The sequence below is a fragment of the Plecotus auritus genome, assembly GCF_963455305.1.
Source record: "Plecotus auritus genome assembly, chromosome: 6".
NCBI lineage: Eukaryota > Metazoa > Chordata > Mammalia > Chiroptera > Vespertilionidae > Plecotus > Plecotus auritus.
The window spans coordinates 97,160,795-97,174,457 of NC_137773.1; the positions used below are offsets into that span (position 1 = coordinate 97,160,795).

General features: G+C 52.8%; 1 protein-coding gene across 4 annotated transcripts; it reads right to left on the bottom strand.

Moving 5' to 3' along the window:
- Positions 1 to 1,893: 1,893 nt before the first annotated feature.
- On the bottom strand, positions 1,894 to 12,980 carry LSM4 (LSM4 homolog, U6 small nuclear RNA and mRNA degradation associated). 4 transcript variants are annotated; one of them, XM_080672332.1, is made up of 6 exons: positions 12,868 to 12,980; positions 8,631 to 8,672; positions 7,166 to 7,264; positions 4,165 to 4,348; positions 2,671 to 2,751; positions 1,894 to 2,480 (listed from the first exon to the last, which is right to left on the bottom strand). In XM_080672332.1, the coding sequence occupies exons 1-6, from the start codon at positions 12,868 to 12,870 to the stop codon at positions 2,374 to 2,376; spliced, it is 516 nt and encodes a 171-aa protein (XP_080528458.1). In that variant the 5' UTR covers positions 12,871 to 12,980; the 3' UTR covers positions 1,894 to 2,373. The 4 variants fall into 4 exon arrangements, with proteins under 4 accessions (XP_080528458.1, XP_080528459.1, XP_080528460.1 ...); XM_080672333.1 differs by having other exon boundaries at positions 1,894 to 2,751; XM_080672334.1 differs by having other exon boundaries at positions 1,894 to 2,751; positions 12,717 to 12,898.
- Positions 12,981 to 13,663: the final 683 nt, after the last annotated feature.

The following is a 13,663-nucleotide window of genomic DNA, read 5'->3' on the forward strand; positions in this document are numbered from 1 at the left end:
CCTCATTGAGGCCTCCCCCTCCACTCTGTGGAAAGGTCCCTGGGGGTCCTGGATTTACTGTGGAATGGGCAGCTCATTTGCCTGGGTCCTCATGGCAGCCTTGCTCCTTGTTCCACCTCATGGCCTCCACGAGGAGCTTTACTGGTTTCTTAAAACTAATAAAGAAGAAGTTCCGAGTCCCCAGAACTACCTCTTCCTGGTCTGGCTTCACCCTGGCCCTCTGTGTTCCAGAGCCCTCTATTGCTTCCCATCTCAGTCAGGGCCTGCACCCAACCCATTTCCTGCCCCCTCACTTTGCTCCCATCACCAGTCTGCACAGAGCCTTTGCATGGGCTGTTCCTCCATCTGAACTCTTCCCCAAGATAGCCGGCTCCCTTGCCTCCCTCAAGCCCTTCTCACACATCACCTTCTTGCCTTCTCTGACCACCTCTACTTCCCACCTTTGCTTTCTTCTCCTCCAAAAGCACCTGGATGGGTTGTGGCCCCTGTTACTCCGTCCTAAGCCAGCCCTCTGCTCCTGCTACGGCAGGTGGCCTCTCCCATTGAGTGGACAGCAGGCCTTCTCCCGAACACCCCTCCCCTGACTAAGCAGCCAGCCCTTTGTCCACAGGGGGATGGCAGAGGACCCTGGAGCACATGCTGAGCCACTGGAGACACTTACTGCCAATGCCAGGAGGTGCCTGGCACCAAGGTCCAATTGGAGGGTGGGAAGGACAGCTGCCGTCACACCTCCTGGAGGTGGTGGTGGTGGTAGGTTCAGTGCAGGCTTCAAGGAGGAATGACTTGGAGGTGTGTGCAGGCAAGGGTGATACAGAAAAGCAACAGACACCTCCCAAACAGCTGTATCTACTGGTATGTCCCAGAAATGGGCTCTTGGCCCCAGGCTAAATCACACCTGAGCAAGTGAGGCTCCCTGAAGGCCACCAGGAGCAAGCTCCAGGGGGAGGTCACTGCCACATTTGAGGATCCTGCATTGCCTGCTGAGAGGGCGCAGACCCTGCTGACAGACCACCAAGACAGAAAGATTGAGGCCCCTTACTTTTGGTTTCTCTTCTTACTGAGGGTTTGAGTGTTCTTGAAACCAATAAGGAAGAAGACAAACAGAGCTGTCCCAACAGCCAGCTCAAGACAGGGCATTCAGGAAGCCCAGACACCTAAGTGCAGGGCTAGGGCAGTAGCTTATGTCTGGGGTAAGATGACAGGACAGCTAGCCAAGCTGCCCTTTGGAAAGATAAGGGCCAGGTGGGCACAGCAAAATTACATAGACTTGGCAAGGGCTGGGGCTAAGGGCAGTGTGGTGACCAGAAACAGGCTCATATCCCTGAACTGCAGAAGGATACAAGGTGCTGGGGGCCTCTGGATGCTCTTGGTCCAAATCACAGTTAAACTGGCAGGAGCAGGCCTCCAAAAGACTTCCCATCACAGCCCATGGGCTACTTGATCCCAGAGCCCCCCATTTCATCAAAGCTCCACCAGACAGAACACCTGTGGCAGGAGCCCTGTTCCCAACCCCTCAGACCAGGAACCCAGAGGCCTTCTACAGAGAGAGATGATGCTATGAGAGGTGGGGGTGGGAGCCAGCAGGCACCCACAAGGCCCAGCCTTGCCACCAACACTCCACTGTTTTGCAAGAACCATTCACACCAGAGTTCACCCAAACAGAGAAGGCAACTGACTCAAGTAATGTTTGGATTTTCTCAAAGCCTCTTCCCTCTTCTCCAAGGTACCACCATCCACATTGCGTGAAACTCTTGCCTTTCATAAGAAAATGTAGAAGGACATGATAGAAGTCCTGTTGAAAATGCTTACCCACAGCGAGATGTGCTGCAGGCCTAGAAAGGAAACTTCTCATTATGTGCCCAGTGGTTTAAAAGAAACTTCAGATTTGTGGCTTGTAGTTGTTTTGTTTTTATTTTTGTAACACAAAAGAGGGAGAAAGGCAAAGGAACAGGGCCCAACCAAGGCCCCACAACAGCATCTGAGGCACATGTCTGTGCGGATTTGTTTTGAAAAGACAGTTTCAGGTCTGTCTCAGGAAAACTCCCTGGACTGTCAACCTCAGTGTAAAGACCTTAAAATGAAAACTTCCCATCTGTTTTCCACACAGGGGTCCAACAAGAGATACAAAACAAACCTGTTTGGAAAATGCCCCCATTAACACAAGGGGGAAGGCTCTACAGATGCATTAACACACAGAACCTTCCAGGAATCAAGTTGGCTGCGACTTCACAAAATCAAAACCAAATAATATTTCCAACTGTAGAAATGCTGGCTTTTAAAAAAAAAAAAAAAGGATTTAATGCCCTGGCCGGTGTGGCTTGGTTGGTTGGAGCATTGTCCTGTACACCAAAAGGTTGCAATTTCAATTCCCAGTCAGAGCACATATCCAGGTTGCGGGTTCCATCCCCAGTCAGGGTACATGCCGGAGGCAGTAGATTGAAGTTTTTCTGACATCGATGTCTCTCTCTCACGCCCTTCCTCTATCAAAAATCAATTAAAAAAAAAAAAAAAAAAGACAACATAAAAAGGACCACAAAATGCACAGGTGGGGTCCCCCAACACCTGCCTCTTTTTTTCTGTTCTGAACAGACTCATGGACTGGAGCAGATATACAGTCTATTGGGGAAGGGCTTAAGTCTCTGGGGGACGCAGGGCCAGCTCACTGTTTACCCGCTTGCCTGCCGGGCTTCTTTTCTGGCTGACCTCTGCCAGTGCCTGGGATCCCGCCTCTGCCACGGCCGCCAAACACACCTGCAGGATAGAAGTGGGGGCTGCATGGGAGCCAGGCTCCAGGGTGTTCTAACCCCCTGAGTCTCTGTGGCACCCCTATGTAAAGTGGGGAAAAGCAGGCTGAAAATCTGGGATGGAATGTCTGACCAGAGCTGGGTATGTGTGGTGCTCGAGAATGTTCTCAGTGTGACAGAAGAGACCAGATCCCCCAGGTTGCAAAGGGTATGAGGAAGGACAGAGGACCACAAATCACATCGGGGCTTGGATTAGGCTTCCTGAGAGGGACTGGGGCTGGGGTGAGTGGTCACTGGAGAGGGGAGCAGGAGCGAGGACAGGGGCAGGACTCTGGCCAAGGGTGGAGCAGAGATCCCCCAACTCCGAGGCTGAGGTGTACACTGGGGACCCAGGACCTCCTTCACACTAACACCATCCTGTAGGTCCAGAGACTAATGCTGGCATGGGTTGCCCCATCTCACCTCTCATGGTCAAGACCAGCTTTGCCAAGGTGGCTTCTCTTCAGAGTGGCCTGCACAGGCCACTCCTCCTGCCCTCCTTGCAGCTTAGTCACCATTGGTACCCCCCAGTGCAAAGAGCCTGGCCTCAGGTATCAGACAGGCCCTGAGAACCCAGGGCCCACTAACCCCCCGTTTCTGTCAACCCTCCACCTGGAGTGCCCTCCTGCCCTCTTCCTATGGTTCACTCTGTCACCCGAGTCTGGCTGAGAGCTGGCTCCAGGCCTGGCATTCAGAAGGTCCACACATAAGGCAGAGAAAAGGCCAGGCCATTCCAAGAACAGGAACCCAACCAGGAAGGTGGGGCTTAGAGATGGCCTCTAGGCTCAGGCCCCAGCTGACTGCACAACAAATTTAATTGCATGCCAGGGTTGTCATGTCGAGGCAGTGAGGGGAGTCTCTAAAAAAGGTGTGACCTTGGCATCAAGGAGTCAGGGCAGGGAAAGGTCCTGTGCCAGGCCCTGAGTTGGGGTCCTTGCCCGCAGACTGATGAGGGGGGCACCGCCAGATCCTCTCTACAGAGGGGAAACTGAGACTTGGGGAGGTGCCATGCCATGCCCAGAGATGAGAGTTTAACGCCCAGGACTGCATGGCACCAGAACAATCCGCTGGGCACCAAGGACTCAGCTGGGACCCCGGGTTGGGGTCTGGGACAGATGGCAGTCAGCAATAGCCACTTCACAGAAGAGCCCTGTGAGTCACAGCTCCCTTGGCTCTGCTGCGGAGGTAGGGGGTGGAGTAGGTGTGGGGGGTGGAGTTGAGGGGAGAGGCTCAGAGCCAGGCCTGCTGCACTGTGAGAGCACCAGCCAAGAATGTCAACACTGGGCTGAAATAGATGCCACGTGCTGCAGCCACTCCGGGGTGTGGGGGTGTGGGGGTGTGGGGGTGTGGGTGTGTGTGTGTGTGTGTGTGTAGGACCTACCTCGTCCAACACCCCCCATGCCACGGCCTTTCTGCTGCTTCTGCTGTTGCAGGCCACCACGGCCACGACCCTTGGCCACTACCTCTTCTTTGACCATGTCAATGATCTCATCGGGGATGCGTAGGTACTTGATGGTGCTGCCGCGGATGTAGCACTCGGGCATCCGCCAGAACTTGTCCCCATCCTGCACAAGAGGGGGTGGGGATCTCAGATCCATGCAGGTCCCTTCAGAGTGGGTACAGACAGCTGGGTACCACCTGTATCTCTGGTATCACCACTGTAGGCTGCCAAGTTCACAGTCCCAGATATGACACGAGACCCCTCCAAAGGGGTCTCAACAGACCCTCAGCACCCTTGGCACATAAGGAAGAGCAGCAGAGCTACATGGAAGATGGCTCAACCTGTCATCCAGTGTGGAATGGGGTGTGTTACCTGCAGCCCAAAGCCCAGGGTGAGGGGCTGCCCCATGCACCAGGTGCTGCCACAACCCACCCCCTGTCTGCACCTGTCCCCAGCCTTCTAGAACCCACCTTCTGAAACCTTTTCTAGGGAGGTGCCATGCCATGCAAGAACAGGTAGGTATGGAGACGAGGGCTTAAAGCCCAGGTCTGTGTGGGCACCAGATCAATCTGTTGGGCTAGACCTATAGCTGACTCATTTATTCATCCAACTATCTCCAGGCAGAGGCTGAGTTTGGTGTGGGACACAGGCCAGCAGGAAGAGACCCTGTGTGACAGGTGAAAAAGTCCAGGAGGGGAATGGGGAGGCAGGTTTAGCGTTCGCCAGCATTAGTTCCCCAAGATGCCAATTTTCAGGGGAGCTAATTGAGGCTGGAGAGACAAGGGGGCTTGCAAAGTAAAAACCCTGTGGTTCCTAGGATGCAGACTGCCCTTCCCCCAACCCCATATCCTGGAACCAGCACAAGGCCTTCCCCTGAAGTCCCCTCCTGCTGCCCTTGGGCAGGAGCCTAGGGCCTCCTATTAGTTTCCTAGCCCCACCCCTACTGCCTAGAGCCAGAAGCCTGGGTAGCCTTTTCCTCCCCCCACACCCTTAGAAATCAGACCAAGACCTCTCCCTTCTTAGAACCCAGCCAGGGTCCCCTTGGCCAAGGACCAGGTCCAAACACAGTATGGCTCCTAAGCGCCCAAGATCCAGCCTCACCCTGGCTGCCCTCTCTGGGTACTCAACACACCTTCCAGATGAAACTTTCTGGAACACACAAGGAGGGCTTTCCTGCCTCTAGGACTTTGCACACACCATTCCCACCTTCCCTTGTCCAGCTAACTCTGGTCCTTGACAGGGCTTGCCTTCCAGGCTCCCTGAAATCCCCAGTCCTCACTTGACACTCAACCAGCAGTCCGGTCTGGCCCAGCACAAGCACTCAGAGGGTCAGACGGAATATTCGAGGGCTAACTCTTCCCAGGAACATACATGAGCTCCCATCCCACACAGGAACCCCATGAGGCCCTGCACATTCCTTTCCCAGAAAGAGTGGGCAAGGGGCCAAGTCTATGGGGATGCAAAGTACAGCCAGATAGAAACAGAAGGATTCCATGGAAGCTGGAGGCCAGGGCTGGGGCTGGCTGCTCCTTGATTGGCTCTCCCTCAGCCAAGGACAGGCCAGGCTCAGTATGCTCCCTGCAGGAACCTCACTCTGCTTTCCATGGCAGTAGTTTAGCACCCGCCAACACGGGTTCCCCTAGGACCTTAGCCCCTGGGGTCTCTGGATCTGCCCAAGGGATTTCAAACCTCATCCCAGCCTCTCCTCCCAACCACCTGGTCACAGAGGGAACTGCCCAGAGGAGCCATGTTTCTAGGCTTAGTTGACTCTGGAGGCTGGACCAAACTTTCCCCAAACCCCGTTGTTGGTTCTACAAGTGGACACAGACCTACTGGCCATGTGCACAAAGACATGCATGCCAGGCCGTACACTGCAGCACTGTCTGCTAAAGCCATAATGGAGCTGCCCACACACCTGCTGCCTGGCATGTGGCAAGAAAACCAGGAGAGAGCTTCCAGCTGATGTGGAAACTCCACGGTGCACCATTACAAGAAACAGGTCATGGAGCTGTGTAGGTGAGGGAAGGGGTCATGCCCACTAGTCTGCCCGTTGGGGTGTGAACCATGCAGAAAGATGGACCAGGGGTCGGGGGGGTGTCTTGCTGTGCTGTACTCTGGCATGGCAAACCCTAGGGGCACGCTACCCTCAGGCTCAAGACAGCTCCAACCTGGCTAAGGCCCCCAGCAGCTTCTTCCTTTGTAACCTGGGGGGCTACTGCAGGCATGGGGACTAAGACTGGAATCCAGGCAGAAGGATAGAGCCTAGGCCCGTTAGTGGGAGAGCGTCTGCCTCCACCGCCATCCTTGTCCTCATGGCTCTGGGGTCTTCCCAGCCTGTGACCCCAGGGATACTTCCCCAGCCCTGGGAGCTCAGGTTCTGGCCCTGCAGTTCCTGGCTTCAGGCCTGGGGAGGTAAGCGAGCCTCTGGGGCCACAGGGCTGTCCTTGCCGCCAGATACCCTATGGCCACACCACCATGGCCTGCAGCCTGGAACAGTAGCAGCCAAGGCTGAAAGGAGGGTAGGGTCTGCCTGCCCGTAGACTTGTAGCCAGAAGCACCCCCTCAGGCCTGAGTCTGTCTTTGTCAGGGGTGGAAGCAGGGGCAGGAGGAGAGGGATAGCAGATCAGTACCTGATCAGGAAACATCCCCACAGGTGTAAAGTCCTCACAGGTGCAGAGTCCAGGACACTGGGAGGCTCTGCTCCTCCCTCAGGCCCCACCCTGGGTAGGATGACCTGTGGTAGGCTGAGGAAGCCCCCCTACTCCTCCCAAAAGGTGCAGGAAAGGGCCTTCACTTCATTTGGAAGCCAGAATGCTGAAGCTCTGTAAGCCTCCAGCCCCAGCGAGCACTCCTGGTCACACTGCCCCTACTCCCCATGCCTGCCCGCCCCTCCCAATGGCCCCCAGGTGTCAGGCACAGACTCCAGCTCAAGGGTACTCACCCTAGATGTGCATATCACCTCGCGCAGGTTGATGTTCATCCAGTTGTCACAGCTTACCAGGTGTCCATTGTACGTCTCCCCATTTTTAAGCTCCACTAACTGGAGAGAAACGCGTCCCAAGTCAGCCAGGGGTCCCAAAGGAGGTGCAGCCCTGCCAGTAAGAGTAGCCCTAACCTCATTCAGATATGTCCTCAGCTCCTTTCAGTACCCAGGGGCCACTGCACACAGTGCCTAGGCCCTCAGAGAGGCCCATCTTACAGGGACATATTCTGCTTTCTCTGTACACTTTGCTGGGCATTTCTACAAAGAAACCTTTTGTTTTTGGTGAGAGAAAAAAAAAAAAAAAAAAAAAGACCCCAAACCCAATAAAAACAACAAAGGCTGTGATTTAAAAACAAACGAATACTCAGCCCTGGCCCATGTTGCCTAGTGGTTAGAGGCTCAGCCTGAGTATCTAAGGGTCGAGGGTTTTATTCCCGGTCATACCTGGGTTGCAGGTTTGATCCCTAGCCTCTGGTCAGGGCGCATGAGGGAGGCAACCAATCTGTGTGTCTCTCTCACATTGTTGTTTCTCTCTCTCTCTCTCCCTTGCAAACTCTCTAAAAAACAACCAATGGAAAAAACATCCTCAAGTGAGGATTAACAACAACAAAAAAGAACCAACTCAGATATTTGTGAAGGCATACATCCATGTAAAAATGCATACATGAACATTCATAGTAGCCAAATATTCCACAAATAGCCAAAAGATAGAAAAAATAAAATGTACATCAACTGATGAATGGATAAACACATTGTGGTCCATCTACACAATGGAATATTATTCAGCCATAAAATACCACAATATGGATGAACCCTGAAAACATGCTGAGTGCAAGAAGCCAAATACGTAGGCCACATGTTATACGACCCCATTTATATGAAGTGTCCAGAAGAGGCAAATCCATAGAGACAGAAAGTGGATTTGTGGTTCTCAGGGATTGGGCAAGAAGCATGGGGAGTAACTGCTAATGAGCATGGGGTCTCCTTTTGGATGACGGAAATGTTCTGGATCCAGAGAGAGGTGATGGTTGAGCAACATTGTGAATTTACTAAAGGCCACTGCATTATTCACTTTAAAAGGCTGAGTTTTGTGGTATCTGAATTACATTGAATAAAAAGCACACACATGTATCACAGAATTAGTTAACCTGCTAGGAAAATGAATGGAGAGGGCTTCCACTATAAGTCTCTCTTGCATTTGACTTTTCTTTCTGTGTTGACATTTTTAATAAGCACTATTACTTTTGTAAGCAGCAGCAATGACACTGGTCCTGACCCGTGTGGGAAGTAAGAGAACAGCTGCTGTTTTGTGGACAGGCGGGGAAGCAGGTTTGGCTAGAGACACCTCAACCTTTGCCCAGTGTCCCCATCCCTGTGCTAAGGCTGGTCCCCACTGAAACTCGCTGTCCCAGATGGTACATACCATGGGGTGATTCTGAGCCGTCTTCAGCAGTGACAACGGGAGCTGAAATGCAAGCAAAAGTACAAGATTTGTCTGTTTAATCAGCTCCTGGGAGCCCCAGGCCTCTGGGCAGGGTCCCACAATAGCACCAGGAGTACAGGAGCACACATGCCTGACCCCCTAAGGGAGAGGCATTCTCCTCATTCTGCACAACCCCAGGACACACACCTGCTTCCCTCTCAAGGCCCCTCTCTCCTCACAGAGGCAGCCGACACCTAGGCCCAGTGCTGTTTATTTGGTATTTTTTTATAACTCACACTGTATATTTTCCTCACACCCACCATGCTTATCAGCAGCATCACAGCGTACAGGTCCCTCTGCTGCTGTTTTGCTCAACTGATATTTAAGATGCATCGACATGGATACACCCAACTCCAGGTCTCATTCCCAGCACTGCATATGGCTATTGTCACACCCTCTTTACAGATGGGGATACTGAGGCTCAGAGAATGCTTCCCAGCCCTAGAGCTAGTAAGAGAGAGAGCTTGGTTTGACTCTGTTGGTCTGAAGCCGGAGGGAAGCCCCAATTGGACCAAGAGTGACTCCGCCAAGCACAATGGGGAGTCCACCTTGATCTGAAGAGGCCACATCTGAACTGGGTTTTCAAAGACAGGAATTCACCAGGTAAGAGGAAGAAACATTCCAGAAACAGTTTGTGGTTCTTGCAAGAGATGGCAGATAAAGGGTGGAATCTTTTAAAGCTCGCCCAGATAAGGTAGGCCAGTGGTTAGCAAACCGGCTCGCGAGCCACAGCTTGCCGACCACTGGGATAGGGGCTTAATCACAAGGAACAACAGCCTGTAATTATTGGAATCTAGAGTCTAGGTCAGTGGTCGGCAAACTCATTAGTCAACAGAGTGGCAAACCGCGGCACGGCTTGCGAGCCGCAGTTTGCCAACCACTGAGGTAGGCTTTTAAGATTTATTTTTCCATCATTACTGAATTTCTTAATAACAAACATGGTGCAACTTGAAAAAATTCAGCTCTTCTCATTTTGGGAACACAAATCAGGACCCATACACTGGAGCCACCTCTGGCTCTCCAGAAAGTGACTAAGGTGGTAGTGCTTTGGGTCCAGGTCCAGTGGCAGCCCAATCAGTATGGCTAGATGAAGGTTCTGGATTAAGGACCCTGTAGAGAGAAAACTGCCTCAGGGAGCAAGAGATTTTGCTTCATCCTGTCCTGGCCTCACACTACTCATTCGACATGGGGCAGCTGTTTCTCCAGGTGGTAGAATGGAAAGCATCTCCTATGGAGGCTGGAAATGGCCCTCAACCCCCACAGTGTGGCTCTCCATGGAAGGGCTTGGGTTGGGGGCCAATCCAATATCCCACAGGCCTTCCCCAAAAGAGTCACCAGGGAGGTCCAGCGACAACAGGAAGCCAGGCCCAAGCCCACTTCCTGCACTGGCTTCCTGGACTGGCAAGATAAGAACTAGCCACGTGGAGGAGAGGCAGCTGCTCTAGGGAGGATGGGCAGGTGGGAGACCAACGTGGCCAACCCACAGCTCCTGCCCTCTCATTTGGGTGCATCTGTGTGACATTGCACCAGGCCATGAAGGAGAAACTCCCAGGAGAATCAGAATGGCACTTGGGGCCATGTGCCCAGATTGCCTTTTACTATGGAGAAGCTGTGGGCTTTCCTGGGCAAGTGGGAATCTGAACCAAGGCGATGAGACACCTGGGTTCTGCTCCCAGATCACTGGAAAGGGGACAGGGTCAGGCAAGTCCTGGAATGAGAATGAAAAATGGACTCAGTTGCCAAGAAGTAGAGGGAGGGTCAGAGGAAGGAGTTGCCCAGGGACACAGAGCAAGGTCATGATAAGCCAGTGAAAGAAGAACCGATGCCTGTCAGCAAGGGATCCACAGATGTCTTTTATAACATATACAACCCCTACGCTGATGATGGCCTCTCTCAGGTCACCACCTTGTCCCAACTACTGGCAGCACAGTTCTGGAGGACCCACATCCTCCACAGATGTCACTGGCTGTGCCCTATCCACAAAGTAGCTGAAGATGTCTGAAACACATAAGGGACCAGCACCTGCTCCCAGGCCTCCCCTGACTTCCCTCTCACTTACTCCCCAGGCGGGCCAGACCTGACAAGGCTCCAGCAAATAAGCCCATTCCGCTCCTCACACCATGCAGGTTCCTACTGCTCAACCTTTGTTCCTGCGATTCCCTCTGCCTGGGGTGCCTTTCCCCAGGCTGGTTGGGGCTCAAACACCACCTCCCTCTGCCAGGACCTCATAATAACCCCATTTAGGAAACGAGGTTTCCACCTGGGCCACCCTCTGCTGTTTCCATTATAGCACTTAGCCAGTCTTTAATTATCTTGTTTACTTGTCTCCCTGGCTAGACTTGAAACACCACACCTTTTGCTAGACTGGAAAACTCAGAAGGTGTGGACTTTTGTCCAATGCCAAGCATGGGGCCAGGCACACCAGGTGGACTAAGAAAATATTTGCTGAATAAATACAAGGGAAATACACATACTGCCCAGGAAGGTACATGCATTCCACCCGCCCCACCCCACAAATGAGAAGCTCAAGGGAGAAGTGGCATCCAGACAGCCCTCCACTGCTGCAACCACCAGGAGCAGTGGCCATGTCTTGCCATCTCTATCCTCATCCCCAAACTGTGCTGGAGATGGAGGGAAAAAAAGAAGGGGAGGATACTGGAGAACTTAAAACTCAATGGAAAAGAGGAAGATGCGTGAAGGTGTCAAAAGAAATGGGAGAGGGCCAAACAGTTCTGGGGGAGACTGGAGTTAGGCAAGTAAGAAAAGCTAAAGGAAAGAGAATTCCTTTCTCTGGGCTTTCTCACGTTTGGAGTCTGGCTGTCAGGTCTGGGCCAATCCTGGACGAGACCCAATGGGCTCCTGAGGTTCCCAATTCAAAAAGCCGGCATGGACCATCCCCACATACACACCCAGCCCTCTGCTTCCAGCCGCCAGGACCACAGGGAACTGGGGAGGTGTCATGCCTTGTCTACTCCAGGACACTTCCATTTGAAACAATGAGTCTGCACTTTGCACAGGCACGGTTCTAGACTCTGAGAATATATCAGGGACAAATACAAAGATTTGCCTCCATGCCCTGACTAGTTTGGCTCAGTGGATAGAGCGTCAGCCTGCGGACTGGGGGGTCCCGGGTTCGATTCCGGTCAAGGGCATGTACCTTGGTTGTGGGCACATCCCCAGTAGGAGGTGTGTAGGAGGCAGCTGATCGATGTCTCTCTCTCATAGATGTTTCTAACTCTCTATCCCTCTCCCTTCCTCTCTGTAAAAAATCAATAAAATATATTAAAAAAAAAAAAAAGAACAAAGATTTGCCTCCATGAAGCTTAAAAGAGGGATCATTCTGCTCATTTCCTCAGGCTGACTCTGCCTTCCAGTCGGGAGGAATCGGATCCCTTCTCTCTTGTACTAGTCAGCAACATTTGTGGGAACCTTCACTAACCCTGAGAAACATGCAGCAATGGTCTGAGTGACTCAGGTGCTCATAGGCCAAGCACTTTCCCAGGAAGCCCAAATCTGAATTCCTCTGTGAGGGCCTCCGTTTCCCTATCAGGGTCTCAATTTTTTCTTCTGTGAATAAATACAAGGGAAACGCAGTTACTCCACTCCTGGCTCAAAATACCCTCTCTCTCCCCTGCTTTGTGATCCAGGAAGAAGAAAAACCCTTTTCTGGATCTGTTTCTCAGCCTGAAAACGAGAGGCACAGGAAATTGTGCTACAGCATTCTAAGGGCCTTGCAAACCCCGAAATCGGTTTAGTTTGAGAACTCAGACGGGCCCCCTACTTCCTCGCGTTCCAGCTTCCCAATGAGGTAAGAGTGGGTCGGATGCACTCGGGGACACTTCCCTGCCAAACTCACTCTGCTGCATTCACCGGGCCCTTCAGTGGGTCCCCTTCCTCTCCAGCCTCAGTTTTCCCCATCTACAAAGTGGGAGGACTGCGGCTGGGTTGCTATTCTATGGTTACACGTTCGTTCAACCCTAAGTTTTCGGAGACCGACGCACTGGGTACCCTAGGAGAGCCTCCTACCCTCTCTGGCCTCAGTTTCTCCTCCTTGGGTCGAGGGCAGGCCCCATTACACACTCACTCCGTGTCGCCCCTGCCCCAGCGCTTGCCCCGAGGGGCCTTGGAGGCCGCGCCCCCGCCTCCTGGTGAGAACACGCCATCACCCTGCCCTCACCATGGTGGTGGCAGGGACCTGGCCCGCCGGTCACTTCCGCCGCGGCCGCCTCCGTTCACGCGCCCGCCGGTAGCCACCCCACCGCGCGCCACTAGACTGAATGGAATGGCAGTGACGAGAGCCAGTCCGCACGGGGCTCAAAAGTAGGACAACCAATCCGTGTGGAATAGGGCGGGGCCTGTTAGGCACAAGGGGCGGGCGGTGCCGTGTTCGCGCCGAAGGAATAAAAGAAAGAGCCGTAAAGTGCCGCGGTGAGTGCTGCAAAACGGGGCGGACAACGTGCGCCGGCACTAGAGGCCTTGTGGGTAAGAGCGCATGCTCATGTGAAATCCTCGCTGATCTGGGCTCCACACTGTGGGCAAAACTGGTTATTCCTTACACCTTGCAATTGGAGAAACCGAGGCTCCAGGGTAATTAGGAAGTGCCTTCGGGCTCCTAACTATTTTGTTTTGTTTTGTTTTGTTTTGGGGGGGCTCCTACTCTTCTGATACTATTGTAGTTGGCTTCTGATACTATTGTAGTTGGTCCTTATCAAGGCACATATTTTGGTAAATTGCCCCTCTGAGACTTAGTTATCCACCCTATAAAATCAGTGCAATGATAGTGTCTGCTCTGTAGTAGGTTTGAGTGAGAATGAAACGAGTTAAGCCATATGAAAGCACTTTGGACAATATCTGGCACATACTAAGCACAATGAATGCATGGGCATGCCGTAAATATTTATTGAGCACCTACTACTTGCTTACTCTTGGAAACACAAGTGAACAAACCTGACAAAACTGGCACTCCTCGGGCT

Bases quoted from the DNA above. Each gene is read 5' to 3' on its own strand.
- LSM4 (XM_080672332.1), bottom strand. The intron at 7,265-8,630 runs GTATGTACCATC...GTTTCTCTCCAG, and splicing joins CGGCTCAGAATCACCCCATG to TTAGTGGAGCTTAAAAATGG. The intron at 4,349-7,165 runs GTGAGTACCCTT...CCTCTTGTGCAG, and splicing joins AGGTGATATGCACATCTAGG to GATGGGGACAAGTTCTGGCG.